The following is a 13,553-nucleotide window of genomic DNA, read 5'->3' on the forward strand; positions in this document are numbered from 1 at the left end:
GTTTATTTGATACTATGCAAACGTGTTAGTTGATTTGATTTACTTGACACTCTTTAATGGTTTGATCATTCAAAAGGCATGGGCCCACACTTAAGACACAATTAAACAAGACCTCTGCCCTTATCTACAAAGAGTCTCAGTAGGAGTGCTGATCTAGGATCTTTCCGTATAATCTTATTCATTATGATCTACAAGGTAACACTGATCCTATATCAGCAGTCCTACTGAGACTCTTTGTAGATAAGGGCTAAGAGGCTTTGTGGATACGGACCCTGACCAAATACCATTCAGAGTGTAGTTCATAGTGTGCTCACCTCAGTAAACCCAATCTCATGTTTTTGCATGTATGACAAAATTCCACATTTTGTTTGTCTGTTTGAAGTACACCTTTCCATTTACGTGGTCAAACTGATATCAGAGGAATTTGACGTTGATATAGCACCAGAGGATCTGGGACGATGCCAAAGGATCGGGCGTGAAACAGAAGAACGCTAAATATCCCTGAATGGTAATCTTCAAGCTGTGGAACTATCAGACCAAAGTCAACATTCTGAAAGCACAGGGGGGAAAGGAGATCAAAATCCACAGCCAGTCCATTCGATTCGTCTAGGACCTGTCAGCTAGGCTGAGGAGAAAACACAAGGAATACATTCCGATAAGATAGTCACTGGAGGAAGAAGGAATCAAATCTCAACTCTGCTTCCCGGCAGTGCTGTGGGTATGGAAGGGAACGCAAAGGATGGAATTCACAAGCGCCAGTGAAGCCCTAATCAAGCTACAAGAAACGTTTCCAGTTGAAGAAGGAGAGCCCCCTGTTCTGAGAAGAGGATGAAGTAGGAAAAGATGATGAGCACACGAGGCTACATACAGTGATGCCTATGATCAGCTAAGTTAAGATAATATGGTAAATTGAGATAATATTCTTTCCCCCTCCCCCCAATGACATCTATAATCTACTTTCCCCAAGTAACTATTCTTCTCTAGGAAGTAACGATAGAAGTAGCCGATGCAAATTGTCTACATGGACACTGAAAATGCGATACAAAAGATAACTATAGCTATTTGGTCACGCTTTTTTAAAGTGCATCTTATGATAGCTTCGTAAAGCCTTCATATAGGAGTCATATCACTACATATTTGTGAAGCGTCTCATCTATAACCGTATAAAGATTCATAATGTGGCATAACTGTTTGAGATAGTTATACATCTTTCATAGAGCATGAAATACGGTTTGATTTGTGGCCCATATATGCAGTGCTTATGAACCATATCTCAATGCTTTATAAAGCCTTCAAATAAAGTGGAACCAACTGTTCTATGGATGTGTGTGTGTGTGTTTGGGAATGAGTGTAGGTGTATGTGTGTGTGTCTGTTCATATGAATGGGAGTGTGAAGGAGGGTGAATTAATACATGTGGGAGGGAGTGAATGGGTGTGTGGATGCATAGGGTATATGTGTAAGTGAATGAAGGAGAATGGAAGAGTAAATCAATGTATGTAAATGTATCTGAGAAGAAGGGAGGGTGGAAAAGACGGGAGGTTGGGACAAATTTGGCTTGGGTGGGTAAGGGTGTCCAAGGATGGGAGGTTGTGACAAGCTTAGCAAGGATGGGAGGGTGTGACAAACTTGGCTTGGAAAAGAGGGAGGGAAGGATTTATCTATACTACAATGTAATTGTATTTATTTTTGTGACTTGCAAACCTTCTGTAAAATGAAAAAGAGTTCTGGACAAATTAGGAGGTTAAGTCATTATTATTATTCCTTGTTTTCCATTATAGTTAAGTTCCACTGGTGGTAATTGGCGAGAGTGGAGGGATAGTGACGGGGGAGCTGGGAGGGCGTCAGACACTTCCCTGAAGGTCAGTGAGCTCCAAACATATTGGGGACAATTTTTGTTGTTTTGACAAAGGTACTCCAACACTTTGGATTTGAAATGACACAATGACTATTTGTATTTATTATGGATCCCTATTAGTTCTTGCCAAGGCAGCAACTCATCTTCATGGGGTTTATTATGGATCCCCATTAGTTCTTGCCAAGGCAGCAACTCATCTTCCTGGGGTTTATTATGGATCCCCATTAGTTTTTGCCAAGGCAGCAACTCATCTTCCTGGGGTTTATTATGGATCCCCATTAGTTCTTGCCAAGGCAGCAACTCATCTTCCTGGGGTTTATTATGGATCCCCATTAGTTTTTGCCAAGACAGCAACTCATCTTCCTTGAGTCCAGCAACATTAAAGCAGCTATATACAATTGTAAATATTACATGACATTATATTTCATAACACTTTACCCAATACATTTAGTGTGTTCCCTCAGGCCACTACTCCACTATCACATATTTACAGTGCAACATCCATGTATGTGTGTCTGTGTCTCTTCATAGTCCCTGCTGTTCCATAAGGTGTATTTTTATCTGCTTTCTAAATCTGATTCTACTGCTTGCATCATTTACCTGATGTGGAATAGAGATCCATGTAGCCATGGCTCTATGTAGTACTGTGCCTCCCATAGTCTGTTCTGGACCTGGGGCCTATGAAGAGACCTCTGGTGGCATGTCTTGTGAGTTATGTATGGGTGTCCGAGCTGTGTGCTAGTAGTTTAAACAGACACCTTGGTGCATTCAGCATGTCAACACTTCTGTCAACACTTCAACACTGAAGTCAATCTCTCCTCCACTTTGAGCCTGTAATTTACATGCACATTATTAATTTTAGCTCTCTGTGTACATTTAAGGGCCAGCCGTGCTGCCCTGTTCTGAGCCAATTATAATTTTCCAAGGTCTCCCTTTGTGGCACCAGACCACACGACTGAGGTATGTGTGTATATGTCTATTAAAGGAAGACTGTCAGATTTGATTTAAGGTTATCCATAGGGAGAACCGTTTAGAAATGAAAGCACCATTTGTACATAGTCCCTTCATTTCAGGGGGCCAAAAGTATTGGGACAAGTTCACTTATATGTGTATTAAAGAATTCAAAAGTTTCGTTTTTGGTCCCATATTCCTAGAACGCAATGATTACATCAAGCTTGTGACTCTACAAACTTGTTGGATGCATTTGCTGTTTATTTTGGTTGTGTTTCAGATAATTTTGTGCCCAATAGAAATTAATGGTAAATAATGTATTGTGTCATTTCAGGGTCCTGTGTGGCTCAGTCGGTAGAGCATGGCGCTTGCAACGCCAAGCGTCGTGGGTTCGATTCCCACTGGGGCCACCCATATGCAGTAGTGGCCCCAGCCGACTTACAAGTCGCTTTGGACAAAAGCGTCTGCTAAATGGGATATATTATTATATTTGAGTCACTTTTATTGTAAATAAAAATAGAATATGTTCTAAACACTTCAATATTCATGTGGATGCTACCATGCTTACGGATAATCCTGAATGAAGCCTGAATAATGATGAGTGAGAAAGTTAGATGCACAAGTATCATACCCCCCCCTAAAAAAAGTCTCCCCTCCCCTGTTATTGTAATTGTAAGAGGTTAGCATGTCTTGGGGGGTATGATATTTCTACATCTGTAACTTTCTTACTCATTATTCACAATTCATTCAGGACTAAGGGTGCGCTCTGGCTATCTACTCCGATTTCGGGGCACTCTCCTCTGAGTGTGCCAGAGCGCAGAATAACTGATGAATTTACAAAAGCTCAACACTCCTTGAATATGGCCGGTGTCAGTAAACTTCAGCGAAAAGGCGTAATTCAATTGTTGCCAGCAGCACAGTTAGAGTTACTAATGCTCTGGATAATAGGAAAACAGCCTATACTAGGGCGAGTAAAATGGTCAGAGTGAGGTGTTCTCTTATTTTCGGGCTCTCGAGTGGCGCAGCGGTTTAAGGCAGTGCATCTCAGTGCGAGAGGTGTCACTACAGACCCTGGTTTGATCCCGGGCTTTATTACAACCGGTCGTGATTGGGAGTCCCATAGGGCGGCACACAATTGGCCCAGTGTAGTCTGGGTTAGGGGAAGGTTTGGCCGGTGTAGGCCGTCATTGTAAAATAAGAATTTGTTCTTAACCGATTTGCCTAGTTAAATGAAGATTAGCTTGAGTGCTTGACTGCCGTTGTGAGGTCAGAACGCTTGTATCAACCCTACTCCTCCGCCAGAGCGTCAAGTATGCGCTCTGAACGCTCCGCGGACGAAACGTTCTTGAATTTACAAACGGACAATCCGACAACGCTCTGAATTTATGAACGCTCAGAGCGTACTCCAGATTGAATTTACAAACACACCGTAAGAAAGTTAGACTCACAAATAGCAGTGTGTTTGTGTGCGACGCTTAAGAGGTAGCGCATCAATTCAAGCTGTTGGCAACGTCCCTTTTCAACACACTAACACAATACATGTAAATCTACATTTAAAAGTGGGTGGGGCTCATTTGAGATTTGAAACCTTCCCACAATCGGCGTCTGTTACGCAGACTAGGCAATTTACACAGAGAGCAATTTGACCAGTCAGTCAAATACACGTGATAGTTGCTTTTATGATCAGAACGTGCAGTTGGACTGAGGCATGTTAAGGACACGTCCAACTATGTCGACGATTTTAATTGGCTGATGCAGAACTTGTTCCAGGATATAATCTGAAGAGACCAGCTACAATATAGCGTTTTGTCACCTGCAAGTAAATCAAACATTTTTATTGACTGATAGCATTTTGAGCAGCAGAAACATTTGACAGTTAAATTGTTGCTTATGTTTCCCACTAAATTTGAGATCTATATTGTAGTTACAGAATGACTTGCTTTAAAACCCATCATGGGACATAAATATGATGTGGGTAAAAATACATCTGCTATGGAAAGTCAGACAAACCCGACTAAACTATGTTACATTTACATTACATTTAAGTCATTTGGCAGACGCTCTTATCCAGAGCGACTTACAAATTGGTGAATTCACCTTATGACATCCAGTGGAACAGCCACTATACAATAGTGCATCTAAATCATTTAAGGGGGGGGGGAGAAGGATTACTTTATCCTATCCTAGGTATTCCTTAAAGAGGTGGGGTTTCAGGTGTCTCCGGAAGGTGGTGATTGACTCCGCTGTCCTGGCGTCGTGAGGGAGTTTGTTCCACCATTGGGGGGCCAGAGCAGCGAAGAGTTTTGACTGGGCTGAGCGGGAACTGTACTTCCTCAGTGGTAGGGAGGCGAGCAGGCCAGAGGTGGATGAACGCAGTGCCCTTGTTTGGGTGTAGGGCCTGATCAGAGCCTGGAGGTACTGCGGTGCCGTTCCCCTCACAGCTCCGTAGGCAAGCACCATGGTCTTGTAGCGGATGCGAGCTTCAACTGGAAGCCAGTGGAGAGAGCGGAGGAGCGGGGTGACGTGAGAGAACTTGGGAAGGTTGAACACCAGACGGGCTGCGGCGTTCTGGATGAGTTGTAGGGGTTTAATGGCACAGGCAGGGAGCCCAGCCAACAGCGAGTTGCAGTAATCCAGACGGGAGATGACAAGTGCCTGGATTAGGACCTACGCCGCTTCCTGTGTGAGGCAGGGTCGTACTCTGCGGATGTTGTAGAGCATGAACCTACAGGAACGGGCCACCGCCTTGATGTTAGTTGAGAACGACAGGGTGTTGTCCAGGATCACGCCACGGTTCTTAGCGCTCTGGGAGGAGGACACAATGGAGTTGTCAACCGTGATGGCGAGATCATGGAACGGGCAGTCCTTCCCCGGGAGGAAGAGCAGCTCCGTCTTGCCGAGGTTCAGCTTGAGGTGGTGATCCGTCATCCACACTGATATGTCTGCCAGACATGCAGAGATGCGATTCGCCACCTGGTCATCAGAAGGGGGAAAGGAGAAGATTAATTGTGTGTCGTCTGCATAGCAATGATAGGAGAGACCATGTGAGGTTATGACAGAGCCAAGTGACTTGGTGTATAGCGAGAATGTTGATGTGTACAGTAGGTATATTATGTAAGTGTATATTTGTTATAATATTGTGTGTATGCAGAATAGGGCGAGATCAGATGTTATGTACACTAAAGAGAGAGTCTTAGACTTTTCATTCTAATTTTGTGTTTATTGAACATAAAACACGTTTTAAATACACCATATGAAAACCACACATACACATCTCAACTAACAATCTGCATAAAATTGATACATTCCATTCATTTTCTCATGAAATGTGTCTAGGGAAAAAAATTAGGTAGTTGAATTGCAAGTAATTAAATAGGCACACAGTACAAACACAATATGTATCAGACTTTGTAGGCTTATATATCACACAATGTCTGGATGCAATATTCTACACAAGAATATTCAACACCGATATCGGTTCCTCTTGTTATTCCAAACGCATCTACGGATCTATTCTGCTGACAAATATGAAAATTAATCTTTGTCTTTAATGCAGGGTTTGATCTAAGCTGTCGAGTAGAATGGTTGCTTTTTATGTTATAGAGTGGAATGAGTTTTTTGCTGGTGTATCCTGAGGTAGCTCCTCTCTGAAAACGTCTTCCCACAGTGCGTACAGGAGAACGGCCTCTCTCCCGTGTGGACCTTAAGGTGCATCTTCAGATGGTCCTGGCGGGAGAACCTCTTCTCACACTGGGTACAGCTGTAGGGTTTCTCACCTGTGTGGACCCTCTGGTGCCTCTTCAGGTCACGAGCCTGGGCGAAGCGCATGTGACACTGGGTACAGCTGAAGGGTTTCACCCCTGTGTGGACCCTCTGGTGGATCTCCACCTTCTGGGGGCAGCTGAAGCCTTTGTTACAGAACATACAGAGGAACAGTTTCTCTTTACCATTGCCTGATGTTGCTCCCCCTCCCTGAACCTGGGCTCTAGCCCTGTCATTTGAGTTCAATACCTGACCGAAAATGGCATGGCTGTGGGAATCGGAAGGCTCCATCAACGTGGACACTGGGTCAGAATCCCTGAACTGTATAGGAGAGTGGGTCACAACGTTTGAATTTGTCTCCAAGCTTTCCCTGTAATCTAAGAAATCTCTGCTCTGTGAGTGTCCGTCTCCTAGATGACGATCTGGATTCAATGTGGGAGAAGCGTCACCCTCCACTTTCACAGTTACCTCATCTACGATTATAACCTCCCCTTTCTTATCTAGGCACCCTTCAGAGTATACACTACTACTGTACTGGTTCCAGTCCCCTCTAGACAAATCAGTCTGTGTCTCTAAACCCAAGGGCATGTTGCCAGGGTCCATCTCTGTAGCGTAAGAACAAGACGGATCATCACGACCAGTGTCTAACGTGTCACCATCACCATCTCCACGGGAATGAACCCTTCTTTGGCTCTGGTGAAATACCAGTAAGTACTCTGAACTGGGAGCAGGAGGACAGCCCAGTCTCTCTGGGTCTGATCGGTGGTCAGATCCTGTGTGTAAGAGCCTTCGTGTTAAAGTCTCGGTGTCTGTCTTTGACTTGGGGACGGCGTTCGGCGTTCCACTGACCTCCGTGATGCTGCTTCGGGTCCTGGGCTGCACTGGGGCGGTGATGGGGTCCTCTGTGGCTACAGAGGGTGCTCCAGTCTGGATGTCTCTGCTGTGCTGTGGGTCTTCATCTCCTTCAGACCTCTCCATCTTGACCCCAGGACCTGCAGCTTCAGCTTCTGCAGACTGACACAAAAAGAGAGGAGGTTATTACCGGTACATGAGTAGAATTGGATAATAATGTCATAGGGAAGTCTCACAAGCTCTCCTATGGCAGATGTACATGTAAGCAAGTGAATAGCTGAGGCGAGCCTTTCTGAAATAAACGGGCCACATTTGATTTACAAAGTAACACATTTTTATGCAACACTATTACACTAACCTCTATCATGATAACGTGCTGGGTTGAGGTTCCACTCCCCTCATCAACAGTAATTGATTGGTCATCTCTCCAGGAATTGTTCTTCATTGGCTTCACAAAGCTCTTGTGGCCTTCTGTGAGATGTCCTTCACCTGTGATTGGGGGAAAAAGAGGTTATGTTGGCTACTGTCTGCTCAATGGTATAGACCCTTTACGGTCTTTGCAAACACTGCCGCATGAGGGAGAAGAGTGCCGTTTGGTTGCAGAAGATGGGGGAGTTCTCATTTTAAGGCTTGTATGAAAGTCCTGCTCAATATAACATTGTATGTGTATGACAACCCACAAATACACTGCTCAAAAAAATAAAGGGAACACTTAAACAACACAATGTAACTCCAAGTCAATCACACTTCTGTGAAATCAAACTGTCCACTTAGGAAGCAACACTGATTGACAATAAATATCACATGCTGTTATGCAAATGGAATAGACAACAGGTGGAAATTATAGGCATTTAGCAAGACACCCCCAATAAAGGAGTGGTTCTGCAGGTGGTGACCACAGACCACTTCTCAGTTCCTATGCTTCCTGGCTGATGTTTTGGTCACTTTTGAATGCTGGCGGTGCTTTCACTCTAGTGGTAGCATGAGGCGGAGTCTACAACCCACACAAGTGGCTCAGGTAGTGCAGCTCATCCAGGATGGCACATCAATGTGAGCTGTGGCAAGAAGGTTTGCTGTGTCTGTCAGCGTAGTGTCCAGAGCATGGAGGCGCTACCAGGAGACAGGCCAGTACATCAGGAGACGTGGAGGAGGCCGTAGGAGGGCAACAACCCAGCAGCAGGACCGCTACCTCCGCCTTTGTGCAAGGAGGAGCAGGAGGAGTACTGCCAGAGCCCTGCAAAATTACCTCCAGCAGGCCACAATGTGCATGTGTCTGCTCAAACGGTCATTACATCAAAGTTGGATCAGTCTGTAGTGTGTTTTTATTTTATTTCCATTGATCATTTTTGTGCGATTTTGTTGTCAGCACATTCAACTATGTAAAGAAAAAAGTATTTAATAAGAATATTTCATTCATTCAGATCTAGGATGTGCTATTTTAGTGTTTCCTTTATTTTTTTGAGCAGTGTATATGGCTCTGGTTACAATAGCCTCTTTTAGAATCTGAGAGTGAAATACTTACACACTCATCTATATCATGTAGGCTCTGCATTCCTGAACAGTCCCATGTACAAGTCAGAATGTTGAACAAACATTTCAACTTACTTTACTTGTTGTCCACCGATTTTGTTCCTATGTCAGAGGTAATCTGATACAAAATATCCACAGGGAAGCGTTATCAACCCTACCTTAAGTATGCTGGTCTGTATATTGGTTTGTATTAAAGAAATGCAATTCGCACTTGACAAACACTTGCACAATATGGCCGAGGATAACTGAACGGCAAACACTTCCAGCTGACTGCAAGGAAACATGCGTCGGTCAACGTACATGGCAAGAGATCTCCACCTCCCAAAGGTCCAACAGCATGAACAACCAGTAAAGTGTAATGTGTGTAATATAATACAAGTGTAATATAATGTTATTCAACATTCTGGCTTGTAGAGACTACTGCATCTTTTCAGGGTTACATGAAGACACCATGGAACCAGCACGAGATATGGGTCGGTACAACGCCACTGTACTCCAGATTTGACCTTTATCCACTGTCATGACGTTGGCCTCTTTGTGTATAGAAAGCCCATCTCCCTCCCTGCCTGCCTCCCCCTTTCCTCATTCAACTAGGTTGCTGTGGTCAGAGAGACATCGTAAATTCCTGAGAATCTCCTCATGGACATACAGTACAGAGAGAGTAGATTTTCATGGAGAACAAAGGAAATCTTTCCATCTCACAGAACTTGAGGTACGAACAAATTTCATGTTCCGGAGAAAGTATAAAAGATCGGTGAAGAATCCAGCTACGAACTGGTCCGTTTGTCACAACTTGGGGAAGCTCATGGGAGAAGGTGTGGCCACATTACCACAACGCTGTTTATATAATAGCTTCAGATATGAGGTTTACATCTAATTGTTGTATAATATGAATGAGTGAGTATGATACTGTTTGTATAATATGATTTTGGATTGTTTAATGAAGAAAAATACAAATCCCTTTTGATTTGAACTAAATCAGAGGACCGCCCCTGAGCCCAGTTAGGGTCAAGCCTCCTGGGACAGTCCCTTTTCTGCCATTCCGAATAAAACCCCAACTTTGAGAAATTATCAGGAGACCGAGCTTACCTCAATTACGAGATGGCTAAAGGTTGCAGACTATGTTTTTCTCCAATAGGAGGACAAAGGTTGTAGACCATTGCTGAATCTTATAACCATACCACGTGGTTAAACTCTTAGACTATCGATACCGACAGAATATGAACAAGTCTTTGATATTAATTACTGGTCTGCAGCTAGGAATTCGGAATCACTGAACGTGAAGAACGACAAACGCCGAAACATCCATTCTATAACGAATGTCACTCTGAACAATCCCCTCTAACTACAAACCGAGAGAGAGAGAGGGAGACAGAGGAATAATTCTACAAAATAAATGAACTTTTCACCAGCAATCAAGACGACACACTGAGCTTAAATATATATATTGATTGCAATTGTTCCCGAATGAGTGAGCGTTCATGGGCAAAGGATTAGCATTTCAATTGTTATAATTATCACTCTGTAGTGACTTCTTAGTCGACCCCCACTTCTCCTTTTGTCTAACAAGCCGCCATGCCAGTTTAGCCCACTAGGGCACATTCTCCTATCATTTCATGTAACCACATTGTTTGTTTGTTTATGCATTTCTGTGAATTACTTAGTAATAAATAAATGATTTAAGACAATTGATGTATGGATGACTCAGTGAAGACTGGATTCGTGCAGATAACCAACAATTTACGTCGTTTGGAATGAGACTAACATGAGGTAAAGTAAATAATTCATTAATTCAAAGACTAATTGATCAGATAAAATATCTGAAAAGTTATTTTAGGAAATTATAACTTTGTAATCTGAATATTTTTCCTTGGTGCCCCGACTTCCTAGTTAATTAGTTACGTGATTAATAAGTTGATCGCGTAATAACTAATTACAGAGAATCTTTGATAAAAACTATCAGTCTTCAATTAATGATAGTAAAGACACGACACCACACTGCTCAATTGAGAAGATTTAAATACTGCTAGTTTTCCTGGAAAATGGCCATTTTCATCCTCATGCTAGCTAGCAGTAGCCACAGCAGCCATTATGGGAATGCATGTCACGTTGGCTGACCCTGCAATTACAAAATGGCTGTGATACACTACATGGCTCGTCGAACATCTAATTCCAAAAGCATTGCCATTAATATGGAGTTGGTCAAACCTTTGCTGCTATAACAGCCTCCACTCTTCTGGGAAGGCTTTCCACTAGATGTTGGAACATTGCTGCAGAGACTTGCTTCCATTCAGCCACAAGAGCATTAGTGAAGTTGGGCACTAAAGTTGGACGAGTAGGCCTGGCTCGTAGTCAGCGTTCCAATTCATCCCAAATGTGTTTGATGGGGTTGAGGTCAGGGCTTTGTGCAGGGCAGTCAAGTTCTTCCATACTGATTTCGATAAACCATTTCTGTATGGACCTTGAGTTGTGCACGGGGGCATTGTCATGCTGAAACAGTTAAGGGCCTTCCCCAAACTGTTGCCAAAGTCAGAAGAACAGAATCATCTAGAATGTCATTGTATGCTGTAGCATTAAGATTTCCCTACACTGGAACTAAGGGGTCTTGCCCGAACCATGAAAAACAGCCCCAGACCATTATTCCTCCTCCACCAAACTTTACAGTTGGCACCCTGCAGTTGGCAGGGAGCATTCCCATGGCACCCGCCAAACCCAGATTTGTCTGTTGGACTACCAGATTGTGAAGCGTAATTCATCACAGAGAATGGTTTCCACTGCTCCAGACTCCAATCGGCAAGCTTTACACCACTCCAGCCGACGCCTGGCATTGCGTATGGTGATCTTAGGCTTGAGTGTGGCTGCTCGGCCATGGAAACCCATTTCATGAAGCTCCCGACAAACAGTTCTTGTGCTGACAATGCTTCCAGAGGCAGTTTGGAACTGGGAAGTGAGTGTTGCTACCAAGGACAGGTTTTTTTAAATGCGTTTCAGCACTCGCTGGTCCCATTTTGTGAGCTTGTGTGGCTGAAATAGCCATATCTACTAATTTGAAGGGGTGTCCACATACTTTTTTTGCTGTGGCTACTGATTGGAGTCCCCCCCAAAAATAAACAATAGTCTCTACAAGCCAGCATGTTAAATAAAATGTTATTTACACTTACTAACCATGATTGGAGCCTCAGTGCTGCTCCTTGTAAACAACGGTAACGGTAGGGTCGGTATCTTCTGGCAAGGTGACCTGCTTTTATTCAGCATCCAAAAAGTCGTGCGCATTTGTTTATTATATGATATTGAATATTTGCGCTAGATATCGTAATCAGGGGATTTGAATTATTGCATACCATCCAGAAAGTGACCAAGACCCAATTCTGTGTAACATCTGAAAACACGTTCAGGGGGGAACGGGGCTATAATAAATTAACTTTATGAAAGGCGACAACCTTCTGAAAAATATACCTCTTGTCATTCCTCTGTACGGGTCGAGGATCTTGACCCTACTGGGGCGACTGGCGACGACGCGCTCTCGCATTGTCCCCTCTGCGCGCTCCCGTGCCACCTTCAGTTCCAGTTGCTGTAGTTTCCTCCGCAATGTCCTGTTTTCTTTCTGGCTTTGAGACATTTCCAAACGAAACACTGCATAGTCGTCGTCTACGAGTTTACAGATCTCTGCCACGGCTGCATTCGCTAGTACCTCCATAATGGAGGCAATTTGAGTGTGAAAAACCATACCGTTAGCCATTGTTAGCTAACTCGATTCAGCTACCTAGTTAGCGTTACCTATATAATATATATTAACGAAGTCCTAGCACCAATGAGAATTTAAAACTACATTGGGTAAGTATGTGACGCTATGCAGTTAATGGACTGATATTTTGAGTTTCATGGTGTTAATACACGTCTAAATAAAAATGCTAACGTGGAAATACTTTTGTCACTTCCGTTTACACTAAAGAGAAAGGATCTTATTGGTTGGCGTTATAGCTCAAATGGTGTGGTTAAATTTAAAATGTATGCGCGCTGTTCTTTGAAATACGGTACTGCTTATAGAGTGCCATTGCGATCTGGAGAGTTGCTGCTTTGGACTACTCATTATATGAATAAAGTCCGATTAAATCAACAAATACGAGAGTCAGTTGAACAAACGTTAAGGTTACAGGTATTGGTGGTGTGCACATTTTTATAGGTGGGGGAGCACAAAAAATGTTTTTTTCTTCAATCAACGTTTGTACCTACAGATGTAGCCAATTTAATAGCGTGAAATGCATCCTTCAATTGCAACGTCTGCCTATGCCCACACTATGGATGCGTTCGTAAATTCACTCTGGCTATCGACTTCGATTGCACTCCTCTCCTCTGAGTGTGCCAGAGCGCAGAATAACTGATGCATTTACGAACGCTCAACACCTGTTTAATAAAACCGGTGTCAGTCAACGTTGGCAAAAAAGCGTAATTAAATTGTTGCCAGCAGCAGAGTTCCAGTCACCAACGCTCAGGATAAAAGAACACAGCATAACCAGCTCTGCTAGGGCGAGTAAAATGGTCAGAGTGACGTCTTCTCTCATTTGTGTCGGGAAGTAGTTAGCAAGCTAGACAATTTCAGCC

At 43.4% G+C, this 13,553-nt stretch overlaps 1 protein-coding gene and 1 non-coding gene across 2 annotated transcripts; one reads left to right on the forward strand and one right to left on the reverse strand.

The window, feature by feature from the left end:
• The first annotated feature begins 3,141 nt into the window (after nucleotides 1-3,141).
• On the forward strand, nucleotides 3,142-3,217 carry trnaa-ugc (transfer RNA alanine (anticodon UGC)). Its single transcript has one exon. It is a non-coding gene; the product is annotated as a tRNA-Ala (tRNA).
• Nucleotides 3,218-6,013: 2,796 nt separating this feature from the next.
• Nucleotides 6,014-12,891, reverse strand: LOC135506919 (zinc finger and BTB domain-containing protein 17-like). The gene is made up of 3 exons (XM_064926348.1): nucleotides 12,408-12,891; nucleotides 7,780-7,910; nucleotides 6,014-7,583 (listed from the first exon to the last, which is right to left on the reverse strand). Exons 1-3 carry the CDS (start codon nucleotides 12,688-12,690, stop codon nucleotides 6,405-6,407), a joined length of 1,593 nt encoding a protein of 530 aa, XP_064782420.1. The 5' UTR covers nucleotides 12,691-12,891; the 3' UTR covers nucleotides 6,014-6,404.
• Between the last annotated feature and the right edge of the window lie 662 nt (nucleotides 12,892-13,553).

Source organism: Oncorhynchus masou, chromosome 20 (assembly GCF_036934945.1).
Source record: "Oncorhynchus masou masou isolate Uvic2021 chromosome 20, UVic_Omas_1.1, whole genome shotgun sequence".
Lineage (NCBI taxonomy): Eukaryota > Metazoa > Chordata > Actinopteri > Salmoniformes > Salmonidae > Oncorhynchus > Oncorhynchus masou.